General features: G+C 38.9%; 1 protein-coding gene across 1 annotated transcript; it reads left to right on the top strand.

Moving 5' to 3' along the window:
• Window positions 1-7,040: 7,040 nt before the first annotated feature.
• LOC120524337 (olfactory receptor 6N1-like) lies at window positions 7,041-8,000 on the top strand. Its single transcript, XM_039746200.1, has one exon. The coding sequence runs from the start codon at window positions 7,041-7,043 to the stop codon at window positions 7,998-8,000; it is 960 nt and encodes a 319-aa protein (XP_039602134.1).
• The last annotated feature ends 5,384 nt before the right edge of the window (window positions 8,001-13,384 follow it).

Below are 13,384 nucleotides of genomic sequence, written 5' to 3'. Positions count from 1 at the left end.
TTCCATTTGAGATTCTCAGTGGAACCGCATAAATCAGCAGAGGCCTCAGGACTCGAGGTAGGATAGAATGTTAATAAATCTATACCTTAAATCTGCTGGCCAAGCCTTAGTTGTCGTCCCAGGCTTTGATGTCTCGATGGCCTTCTGAATGGCAATGTTGTCTGTTAAACTTGAGTCAAAGAGCTTCCTCAGACTCTAGATTGTCCATTCAACCATCCATTTTCCAACCCGTTGAAGGTTGTTCTGTTATGGAGGGAATGGTAGATCTGGATAAAGAAAAGTGGAATTTATCAACCACCTTACCCTTCGTCTTCACCATAAACATTTGACTTTGTGGGCTTAAAACTCATTCCTAGCCCAGGTGATGAGTTTTTCCAAGTCCTTGTAGAATCCACCTACTCCCTGAGACTGATACTGTTGTGATCGTTATGCCTTCCATAAATGGGGGGCTGGTGTACATCCGACTTGATTAGGTTACCTCTGCATGCGGCCATGTTCATGGCTAGGGCAAAAAGAATAATGGGGAAGGTACTGCCTGTTATTGTTCATTTTACAAGCTGGTGCCAGATCCAGAAGTGACCCTCAGCCTGGTCATAGTATCACAGTAATTCAGGACCCGATCCTTGATCTTGCTGGAAACATGGTGGCAGTGTAGTGCAAGCTCAACCAGTTAGTGAAAATTGAACCCAAAGGCATTGGCCAGGTCCAACCACAGCACAACTAAGTCTCCTCTGTTTTCAGGAACTTCCAAGCATCTCTATATAATAATATTTGGCATCTCTGAATTGCCACTGCATGACTGAACATGGATGTTCATGAGTGTGCCCTAATGATGGATGCTGTTTCATCCAAATGTGGCTCCTGCCTGGTGTCTGATGCTGTCTCTGCAACTCTGAACTAGATAAGGAGGGATGACCATGTATGGATATTTTACTTCAATTTGAACACAAATTTGCATGTTGTAGATATGAAGCATTTAGTACTAATAACTCACACCTTCAGGAGACTGAGCACCATTCTCAATCTAGTCATATTCTGATTGATTCTGAGTCTGTGTGTTCTTGTTGCAGCTTTTCCAGATTTCCTCCAGTACTTCAAACACACCCTGGTTAGGTTAATTGCCTGATAAAAGAGAGGGAATGTGTGGGTACACAAGTGTGGACTGACATGTTGTCCAGGGATGGTTACTGCCTTGTACATGATGGGCTCCAGCCTGTCTGTGAACCTCTAATTGCATGAATCATATCTGAAAATCAATAGACAGGGAAATACCATAGATGATATGAGGGCTGTGACAAAGATCGTTAATATAAGTTTGTAACAACCATGCTCATTCTCAGATGATGGCAAGTTCCGCATTCCAGAAGCACCGGAGTGAAGTCCAGACCATATTTACCCTTTTATTTCTCACCTGCACTCTACTCAGTGTCACCAGTTAACAGACAAAAACAGATAAATCAGTCAAGAATGAAAGGTAAAATGTTACACACTTTAAATATTCCCCAATCTTGATACAAATGAAAATATTTACAGTGGTGGAAAAGAAACACACAAAGCAGACCCAGAACTCCCTTGTCTTAACTATAAGTGCGTGAAATCAATGTCTTCTTCTGGTCAGTGTCTGTCAAGAAATGGAGTTACAAACATGACAAAATGGAGGTGAGGTATCCAATAGAAGATACACAAGCAGGGCAAGACATTGACTGCCCAGCTTAGCTTGACTGTCTACCTTTACCCAGTCCAGCTTACTTCCAACTACAACAGTAGGCCTTAGCCAGAGCAGAGATGTAAAAGAACTCAGAAATGATACTTAAGTAAAAGTATTTCATCAAATGTTTACTTTCACTGAAGAAAGTCGTATTTATGTAAAAAAAAAAAAAAAGTACAACAAGAAAAGTACCGGCTTTCAAAAGTACTCAAGTACAAAACGTTTTATAATAATGAGAAGGTGCAAGGCTTTGAACAGAGAATATAGTACATTTATTTTTAACAACACTCATACAGTATTTTTGCTAGAAAAAAATGCATTTCAGAATAATGAATCATGGAAATGCAATTCTGTCTTTGATCAGAACAAAACTGTAGATTGTGTCATGGTGAAGACATGATTTGTGGGACTTGTGGATTTGGATATGACTTACACTGTGCCTCCCCAACTGGAATACCCGGCAGCAGTAGATGAAGAGCAAGAAAATAAAATACAAAAAAAATCAGCTTACAACCTTATCACCTTAATAGATACAGAATATTAAAAAGCTGAGTTAAAATCAACACAGATAGGGTTTATTATACTTCACTGAAGTAAAGATGGCAATAATTACATTAAATAGTAATAAGCACAATTGTTTATCTTTAGCAATAATTCTCTTAAGAATCCTGAGATTTACTTTTCTCAATTTGGTACCCAATGTTATATTTAAATTACCCAGTCAAGCACTTATGTGAACCATAGAATTAACCACAATAAAACTCAAGGCATATTATTAAATCTCCAACGTAACCAAATGTACTGTATACCAGAGGTGGTCTCATAAGATATGCTCACATTTTTAATGCACTCCCATATACGATTTAAATTCTATGGAATAACATTTTCCCATATATATAGCATTAAACAAACTTGCATTAACATTACATTACAAGAATACGGCTTCAATACAACATAATAAAATGTTAATTACAAATCTAAAAGTCAGCGTTCTACTGAAGAATGCTCTGGACACGGGTCCATTTTGTTAATTTTAAAGGCTCTCTCCTGAATCATGTAAAGAACTAATAATAAGGACAGCTGAGGGAAAATAAAAGTCACACAATTTGCAATCCAGTGGAAGGCAGAAGGAGATAGATAGATAGATAGATAGATAGATAGATAGATAGATAGATAGATAGATAGATAGATAGATAGATAGATAGATAGATAGATAGATACTTTATTAATCCCAAGGGGAAATTCACATACTCCAGCAGCAGCATACTGATAAAGAACAATATTAAATTAAAGAGTGATAACAATGAAAGTATAACAGATAGACAATAATTTTGTATAATATTAGCGTTTACCCCCCGGGTGGAATTGAAGATTTGCATAATGTGGGGGAGGAACGATCTCCTCAGTCTGTCAGTGGAGCAGGATGGTCACAGCAGTCTGTCGCTGAAGCTGCTCCTCTGTCTGGAGATGATCCTGTTCAGTGGATGCAGTGGATTCTCCATGATTGACAGGAGCCTGCTCAGTGCCCGTCGCTCTTCCACAGATGTCAACCTGTCAAGCTCCGTGTCTACAAGAGAGCCTGCCTTCCTCACCAGTTTGTCCAGGCATGAGCCATCCCTCTTCTTTATGCTGCCTCCCCAGCACACCATCGCGTAGAAGAGGGCGCTCGCCACAACCGTTTGATTGAACATCTGCAGCATCTTATTGCAGATGTTGAAGGACACCAGCCTTCTAAGGAAGTATAGTCGGCTATAGATGTGAAGTAATTCTAATAATTCACCAAGACACAATAGATTGCTACTCAGAGTTTACCTTTGCAAACAAAACTGGAATATTAATTTAAATTTTTGAGGGCTAATTGTTTTATTTCTGTTTTGGCCAGGGGCTGAATTTGTTTTAACTCAATTTTATGAAAGCATACAAAGCAATGGTTTCACACATAAATCACCATAAAATATTTATTTATGACAAATGTCAGTGTGTTTTATGTTCCATGATCCTTTATACTATTGCATAACATAGTTTTGTATGATAATGTTAGAAGCAGCCAATGGCATGCTGCTTGCAGAATGTGTTACACTGGTGCCACCGTTTCAGCCATCTGCTGCTGCATACTGTGTTTGCACAATTGGTCACCATCAGCTGCTCCTGGCCAGAGGCAGTGGTCACAGTATGAAGCACAAGATGGCTGAAACAGTGGGACCAGTGTAACACATTCTGCAAGCAGCATACTGCTAGCAAACAGAACCGAACTATAATGTAACAGAGGGTTCTGTCTACATTTACAGCTGATTACTGCCCTCTATCCATGGATTGTTAACTAATGTCGACCTAAGTAGACACCCACCCTTAAAGAGTTAATAAGCCACCTATATTTTCCTTAGTCATTGTAGCTCTTGTAGATTCTGGTTGTCAAGGCAGTGTTCTGTTAGCTTTCCCTAAGCTCAAATTTCATAACATTTCAACAAAAATACTTATCTTTTCCTGAAGGAAAGCTGATACCCCTTTTATTAGCTCTCACTTAACAAAGGGCAACAAGACCCCTTACAGGCAATGAAATCTCTCTTGAACCCCCTAGTCTGTCTTCTCCAGTTAACCAATGACTTTTATGGATGGGCTCACTCTCATGTTTCAATAATTGGGCTCTTAAAAATCCATCATCTCAGAAATACAAAACAACATTACCAACTACGTTGTTCTTGCATGGCGCTGCTCACCAAGTGCAGGCACAGAGCACTATAACAACTCTCAAGGCCAAATGCAAGAATAGATTACATCACTTGCTAAATGTAGAACTATCATATATATGGATACAGATTTGTAAGAAAATACATGAAAAACAAAGTAGAAACTAATTAACATAAATGTAAAACAATAATATCAACAACAAGGAGTCAGACAAGCCAGACACAGAGTGCTGGAGACAACGGCCAATATGGCTGTTCAATAGCTGAGTCAGTGCTGGTCCAGCCAATTGGACGAAAAGGACCCTACTTCCCAGTGATTCCAGTACTGCTTTCTCTAAGATGATTTTTCCATAGGCATGCAAACAACTGGGCAGTAGAGCAGCGGCATCAAGTGCCACCTGAGGATACCAATTAGAGATGGAATCTTTTTGTCCAGTTTGTAGAAGCAGATGAACTGAAGTTTATAAACAGTATTGAGGCGTACATTTTGTTACAGTCCCGATGCTCTAGCACAAAGTGATTGCCCACATTTATGGTGTCATCTACAGATCTATTTCCCTTATATGCAAATCTAGTTGTCCCCCATGAATTTAGACTTTATTGCTTAGCATAGGAAGCAATTGCAGAGCACACAAAGCCTGTCTCAGTTCATGAAGTGAGCCTGGTGGATTGGGCACGGCTTGTTTTTATTTCAGTTCTAATCACAAAACTTCCCCATTTCGTACATATCTCTCGTCATCCACTTTTCATGTTGTCTTCAATATAATGACCTTGTGCAGCACCTGTTTTCATAACAATTACCTCGCTTTCTAAACTCCTTTCCCCTAATATTTGTCAATCATTTTATAACAATCATTAAGTCTCAAAGGTCGTGCTTGTCGCCTGGCCCAGAGATGACCATCGTCTGAATATGTTTTACATTCCTCATGTTCTCCCATTCCTAATTTTAAACTAATAAAAATTGGAGGCCTTTTAATTGATTGGCCCTCATCATTAAGTTGGAACCAGAGTGACCCACATATACAATACAATACAATACAATTTATTTTTGTATAGCCCAAAATCACACAAGAAAATACATATGAGAAACTGAACTCTCCAATTAATAATTGCTTGTTGCACCAGCATCCAGTAAGACTAAAATCATAGGCAGCTGTGCGGGTAAAGCGTAGCACGCAGCTTCACTGATAAGGGTGCTAAGCTGCTGGAGCTGAACACCTACAGCTGTTTTGATAATCAACTCTTAAACTCCTGCATAGAGCAATCTTAGCTAACACAATGCAGCTTGCTTTCAACTTGATTATCTACAATATTCATAAGCCTTAAAATATAAAATCAAATGCAAAATGTTCATATGCTTGAAGTGTTTATGCACTAGCATGCAATTTTACTTAGCTTTCTTTAAGTTCAACTCATTGAGGGCTGAATATTTTTTTCAAAAACAAACCTTTTTCTGAAAAGCACACAAAGCAATGGTTTCGCACAGAAATCAACAAGGTGTGCTTTGGTCACCACGAACACGCGGCACGCTAGCTCCCAGGCTGTCTTTACATGGCAGGGGATGGGGGCAGCAACGGTGGTCATAGTGCATCACTATCTGGTTTGTACCTCTTGTCACCGTAAGTGGCAGTCCTCCCAGGCAAACGTTGCTATAGGCATGTCAGCCACACAAAACTGCATCACGATCAGTTGATGCTAGTATCTCACATTCATCTTCAATTACTTGTATCAAAATTGGAGTCTGATAACGTGCAAAAACATCTTCCACAAAGTATTTTGCCTTACGCATTCACTATAATCTCTCGCCAGATGTCGATTCCATTTGTTTGCTCCTTTCTGCTTGGTCACACCAATGAATCTAACATTCCCTCGAGCAAAGAGTGTCCAACTAAAACATAATGGTGGGTTTTGTCACCGTTTACAGTTACCCCGTTAACCCATCCTTTTGACAAAAGTCGACATCTGCCCTGAAAGAGTTAAAAGGGCCTTGAGTATTTGCAGAAACTTGTTGGGTTTTTAGTCAGCCAGAAGGCCCAGCAGAGCCACCATGTCCCAAAATTAAAACTTGTTTACTCAGTCCTCTAAAAAACACAGCGTCATAGGTTCATAGAAAACAAGACAAGTGAAAAGCAAGCAGGCCACACTAAAAACAATAAAATAATAGTGCCTGTCTAAGCCACTTAAAAAGATGTCAAGCAACTCCTTTTAAATAGTCAATAGTTCTAAAACCAATAACAAGGCATATTGATCTTTGATTTAAACCTCAACAGGAACATTAGGACATTTAAAGTACACAATTAATACATCAAATATAACCATAAAAGAAATACCAAAGTATGGAAAATAATGATTCAAACATGACAAAAATAACAATAAAACACATTAAACACATGTTGAAAACTAACAGCACTGTCCATATATACCAAGTGACAGGAGTGGGCGGGTTCAAAATGTCTATCACCGCCAGGTGCTTGTCCTTCTGTGTTGCTATGTGGCTGTCTAGTCAATGATATCCTCGTCTTTTTCAATAAATCCTTGCAAAACACTCACCAAGCTTGTGCGTGACATGAAATAATATCAAAAATTGTGGGGTTTTTTTTGTTTATTTTCCAGGGTTATGCTTAAGACGCTATATGAAGATCGGCATGTCTGGAATGAACCCAAACACTTCCATAGTCCAGGAATTCATCATTGTTGGGTTTCCTGGTTTCCAAGATCAGGACAGCAAGAAAATATTTTCTGGTGTCTTCCTGTCTGCATATTTGCTGATACTACTGGGAAACCTTTTAATTATTTTTATATTTGTAAAGGATGAGAGTCTTCATACTCCAATGTATATGCTCATCTGCAGTCTGGCCATTCTGGATATCATCCTGCCTTCAGTTATCATTCCTAAAATGTTAGTAGTCTTCATGTTTGACTATAAAGCTATCTCTTTTGTTGCCTGCTTCATCCAGCTTTTATTTTACCACGGCTTGATCACCTCAGAGTCTTTTCTTCTTGGTCTCATGGCTTATGATCGATATATGGCTATTTGTCACCCCTTGCATTATCCTAGCCTTATGACGAACACACAAGTTTTAAAGTTCATTGTTTGCTGTTGGGTTGGCGGTCTTTGTGGTCCAATACTTCCCGTCATTTTAGCAGTCAGGTTGCCATTCTGTGGACCCAATATGGTTGTCCACTGTTTCTGCGATCACGTGTCTGTTGTGAAACTGACCTGTGCTGACATCACCATCAACAGCTATGTGGCGTTAACCATCTCTCTGTCCACCCTCTTCATCCCACTGACATACATTCTCTTCTCATACATCAGAATCATCCATTCAGTGTTCAAGATTGCCAGCTCAGAGGGGCGACTCAAAGCTTTCTCGACCTGTGGAACTCACCTTCTGGTCATTTCAGTCTTCTTTCTCAATGCCGCTGGAGTTTCCATCTCTTACCGTGTGTCTAGCACTTCAGTAGATATGCGCATCATGGCGTCTCTACTCCAGAGCATTATTCCCCCTTTGCTGAATCCAATCATCTATTGCCTGCGGACTAAAGAGATCCGAGAGAGCTTTTTGAAAACCCTTCAAAGAACGAAAATATTGCCAAAGAGATAACATCCACAAATTCCATTTCACATGCCATCTCCTTAAAAGTAATAAAAAGTGGCCTTACTAGTGAAGTGTTTCAAGATGCAGTTGCATGTGGGACTTGCAAATCTATTCGTTTAGAAGAATTAACACAAAGACATTTTTGTATAACAGTAAAAGTTTGTCTTTAATGTTTTTGAGGTATTTGTCAAAAAGAATAAATGGAACGGGAGTTAAAATACTGAAGCTGAAATCAAAAAATGGGTATTATAATGAGTTATTTTCTTTTATATTACCTGCCCTCTCTATGGTTGGATAAGCTGTTTATGTGGATTCTGGGGTTTTCACATTCACGTTTCACATGTAGTCAAAAAATGAAGTTCAACTGTTATGGCGTCTTATCGCAACATCATTTTGTTAGTTAATCGGGCACCACCTTTTTTTGAGTACGTGTCGGTAGTAGCCATGGCAATCTATCCCAACAGCCCCTGGTGGTGCATGACGCATGACATCATCTGGAGAGCCATCCATGAAGATCATCTCAAAGGTTTTCAGAACATCAAATATTAGGATTCTCAATGTGATTTCACGTACCTGTTTTCTCCGACTGACTGACGGTCTCTGTTGGACAGGATGAGATTTCAGGACATACATCTGTAAAGTCACTTTTTCCACAAAATGTTGCATATCTTTTTATCATGGATTCACATGGGATGAGATATGTCCAGAAAAATTATAGAGATATGTTATGCCGTCTATCGTTATTCAATTTCAACACTTGGAATTAGTTTTTACAGACTTTTTATAGAAGGAATAATCTTACATACATACTTCTCTGGTCTTAATTTATCCCTCATTCACTTCCAGACTTCTTGACTTTGCACTCTATCATAAGCCTTCTCCAAATCAATGACCACCATATGCAACCCCTTCTGTTTATCTCGATGCTTATCTATGAGCTGTCCGCATCTCTTCATCTCAGTAACATCACTCTTGATGTTGGTGGCCCAGCACACTACAGCATAGAAAATCGCACCGTCCGTCACAGAGTTATAGAAGGTGTGAAGTATGCCACCTCCCACATAAAAGAAATGCAGTCTCCTAAGGAAAAAGAGCCTGCACTGCCCTTTCAGGGTTGATGACGTCACTTCAAGGAAAGACAAATGAATTAACAAGGGTCTTGATGTACAGAAGGGAATGTATTCAGATCATATGTTAAAATACAAAAATGCTCTCTCTGATGCTAAAACTGTATACTATTCTAACGTTATCAATACAGGAGCGAAAAACACTAGAGCTCTTTTTTTCTACGATGAATAGGCTAATTGCTCACCATAACCTTTCTGTTAAATACTGCTGCACTTTTTTGGATTTCTTCAGCTTAAAAATTGAAAAAAAAAAAAAACCCAGCAGCAACTTGCTTCCTCTATTTCTGCAGAAAATGACATACTGTCCACTATCACCCATACTCCCTTACCAACCACCCTATTCTGATAAAGATATCTCGGAGCTTATAACAAAATCTAATTCTTCCACATGCCAATTAGTTCCAATACCTACAAGCTTTGTTAAGTCCTGTCTGTCACATATTCCCCCAATGATAACTGCTATATTTAACTCTTCCCTTACTACAGTCACGGTCCCCCTCTCACTAGAAACGGCCTCAGTTACTCCAATTCTGAAAAAACCTGGGTTAGACCCCAATATCCTTAACAACTATCTGCCTCTTTCAAATGTTCCATTCATATCTAACGTTCTTGAAAAGATAGCTGCCTCCCAACTTCAGTCCCATCGTTCAAAAAACAACCTTTTTGAACAGTTTCAATCTGGTTTCATCCTAAACACAGCACAAAAACTGCCCTGGTCAAAATCACAAATGATCTTCTCCGGGCAGCTGACATGGGACTTTTATCAATTCATATACTTCTTGACCTCAGCTCCGCATTTGACACCATATGTCATCAGATACTTTTGAAACGACTAGCCAGTTTTGGAGTCTGTGGCCTTGTCCTCCAATGCTTTTCTTCCTACCTCAGTGATAGAATGCAATTTGTTCAAATAAAGTGCTTAAATCTGAGAATCCAGTCGTTACTCAGGGAGTTCTGCAGGGCTCTGTTTTGGGGCCGCTTCTTTTTCTCATCTATATCTTCCCAATAGGTAATATCTTCCGGCACCATGGTATTAAATTTCATTGTAACACTAATAACACACAGCTATATCTATCCACTAAATCCAGTTCTGTTTTCCCTCCAGATACTCTTATGGCATGTCTCCGTGACATGAAGTCATGGATGACTCACAATTTTCTCCAATTTAACAGCAATAAAACTGATGTGCTCCTCATTGGTTCTAAATCCACACTTGCTAAGGTTAACCATTCTTCTATTTTAATTAAGAATATTAACACAAACATCTCTTCCCAGGTGAAGAACCTTGGCGTCATTCTCGACAATACTCTCACTTTTTCTTCCCATATAAGTAATGTTTCTCGGACTGTCTTCTTCCATCTCTGAACCATTTGTAGACTTTGTCCTGTTCTTATGCAACACAGTAGTAAAGTATCGGTTAATGCCCTCATGTATAAATTACTTTAATGGCATCCTACAAAAACATATCTGCCACTTACAACGTATTCAAAATTCTTCTGCTAGGATAATACCCTGTTCTAAATCCACTGAACATATCACACCTATTGTCTCTCAGCTTCACTGGCTTCCTGTTAACTACAGAATACAATACAAAATACCGCTCTTAACATTCAAAGCGCTCCACAACCTCGCTCCTCTCTAACTCACTGATCTCCTACAGACTTACACTCCCTCTCACCCCCTCAGATCCTCATCTGCCGGTTAACTTTCTGTACCACATATCAAACTCTGTTCTATGGGAGCTCCACCATTCTCTCATAGTGCTCCTCAACTCTCTTCCCTCTCATATCTGTCAACTCGACTCAATAACACATTTTAAAACTACCCTCAAAACTTATCTTCTCAAACTGGCAAACCAGCTATGACTTTAACACTGTTACAGCTGTTATCTTTGTATGTTTGCTACTACCTCTGTAACTTATTGCTTTTTGATTTGTCATTCTCTTTGTTTTTTATTTTATTAATGTTTAATTTCACTGTAAGGTGACCTTGAGTGTGAAGAAAGGCGCCTATTAAATAACATGTATTGTTATTATTAATTAAAATGGCAGGCTCAGTTATGGGATGCACTCTGGATCCCCTGGAGGTTGTAGCAAAGGAGAGAATAAAGACAAAACTGTGTGCTATTATGAACAATGCTGCACATCTGCTCTCTGACACACTAACACTAAAGACTTTCAACCAGCAAATTATTCAGCAGAAGTGTGTGAAGAAGCTCGAATGGGAGTCTATCATACCAACAACAATCCACCTGTATAGCTCATCACAGGGACTGGGACTGCAAAGTCAGAAGTTTTCTTTCTATTTAAATTTTTCTTCCTCTTTAGTCATTCTAGTGTGTGAATATGTATATATATATATATATATATAATTTTATGTAATTATTTCTTTATATATGTATTTATTTGTTTATTTAAAGAGCTGTGTGCAGTTTTGGTCTTCATTCTACAAAAAGGACATAGCAGCTCAAGAAAAAGTCCCGAGAGGAGAGACTAGGCTGATTCCAGGACTACAGATGATGAGTTATGAGGAAAGTTTAAAAAAGCTGAGCCTTTACAGTTTAAGCAAATGAAGATTAAGAGGAGACATGACTGAAGTGTTAAAATGATGGGAATTAGTCCAGTGGATCGAGACTATGACTTTAAAATGAGTTCATCAAGAACACAGGGACACCATTTTGTTCACACAAACATTAGGAAGGTTGTCTTCACCCAGAGAACCAGAGACACTTGGAATAAGAGACCAAGTAGTGTGGTAGCCTGTAAGTGTTTGGGGACTTTCAACACTCAACCTGATGTTATTTTGGATGAATCGAGTGGATAGGCCTGGTGAGCTTTGTTGTGGCCTGTTCTCGTCTAAAACTGTGTAATGTTCTAAAAAAGATAACATGCACAGTAACAATGAAAACACAGTACCCGCTAGAAACCACCCTCAAAACTTTGACAGTGTAAAGAACGACAAAACAGATCGCATAAAGGTTTGGGGTTGTGAGCCCCGTATACTGTCAAATAATAAAGGTCTTTCCGTAGTTTCAGATAAACAAATCATGAACCAAATACAAGACAAAAATGGAGGGTCGGAGGAACAGTTTTAAAGAGAGGGACCGGAGATCAGGCGCGATGGTTGCTGGGTAGGCGTGGTGGTATATGGGAGATTAACGTCATCATCAGGGGACCAGAGGGAAGAAGGGAATCTGGAAGTGCTGTTCTGCTTTCACTCCGGGCTGGTTTATGGTGGCGTCGCTTTGTCTTTTCTATGAGACAAGAAGAGAAAGTTTAGTACGCTGCCTTCTTCCCCCGGCCGGCTGTTCGGCGATGCGCGCTGGATCTGTCAACTGGTCCCGATGCGCTCGTGCATGACAACAGATAAAAATGACAGTTTTAATTTCATTGCGTATTTCATGTTGCATACGGTGTTGCTGAAATGAATTAATGAAAAAATAATTCAATAAGTAAAATTCACAAACAAGCAACAAAGCACATGTCATTATAATTTAGTTATTTGTGCTTCTGTATTATTTGTGTGTTTATTTATTTATTGTCACATTTCACAATATGTTTATTTATCTGCATGTTTTTTAATTAGTTTATTTAATTTTATTCAAATTACTAGTTTATAAGAAACCACAGTAAGTGAATAAAAAGGCTCAAGGGAATCTTACAACCATGACATGTTAGGAATTGAACCCAGGCCTCTGATGCTGTGAGACGGCAGCCCTTATCACTTTACCACTGTGGCACGTGACAACTACATACCAGAAAAATGAATAATAAGAAACAGTTCTAATATTATTTGTGGATTGTGACATAAAAGCTGAATAAACGACTTTACTGGCCATGGCAGTTTAGGTCACATCCAAGAATGGCAGCCAGTAAGAGTGACAGATGGATATCATGAGACTAAATGCGTTTATTATGGTCTGGCCTCCTCCTCTCCCCAAGCTGTTTAGTTTACAGGTGGTAATTGACTCTCTAATGAGGGGGCTTTCCTCCCACTGGACTGGTTATTAAAGCAAACACAAGCTGCTTTACTGTAGTGCTGCTCTTAATTTTCATCCTGAGTTGCAAAGGTAAGCAGCATTTCACAATTTGTATTGTTTTGAGTGTAGGATAAGTGGAAAGAAAATGTCTTTTGATGAAAGAATTTAAATGGGTTACACTCTTAATCGTTATTTTCTTCTTTATCATTAAATTGACTGTAATAACAAACACACATATGTATTTAATTGTATCCTTTGTAATTAATTAAGCTCATTAATAAGGC

This window comes from Polypterus senegalus, chromosome 2 (genome assembly GCF_016835505.1).
Source record: "Polypterus senegalus isolate Bchr_013 chromosome 2, ASM1683550v1, whole genome shotgun sequence".
Lineage (NCBI taxonomy): Eukaryota > Metazoa > Chordata > Cladistia > Polypteriformes > Polypteridae > Polypterus > Polypterus senegalus.
Note: the sequence above shows the minus strand (reverse complement) of the source record. Positions and strands in the feature narration are given on the sequence as shown.

What these genes read in the sequence shown, in the direction of transcription:
- LOC120524337 (XM_039746200.1), top strand. Translation starts at nt 7,041, where the DNA reads ATGTCTGGAATGAACCCAAACACTTCCATAGTCCAGGAATTCATCATT.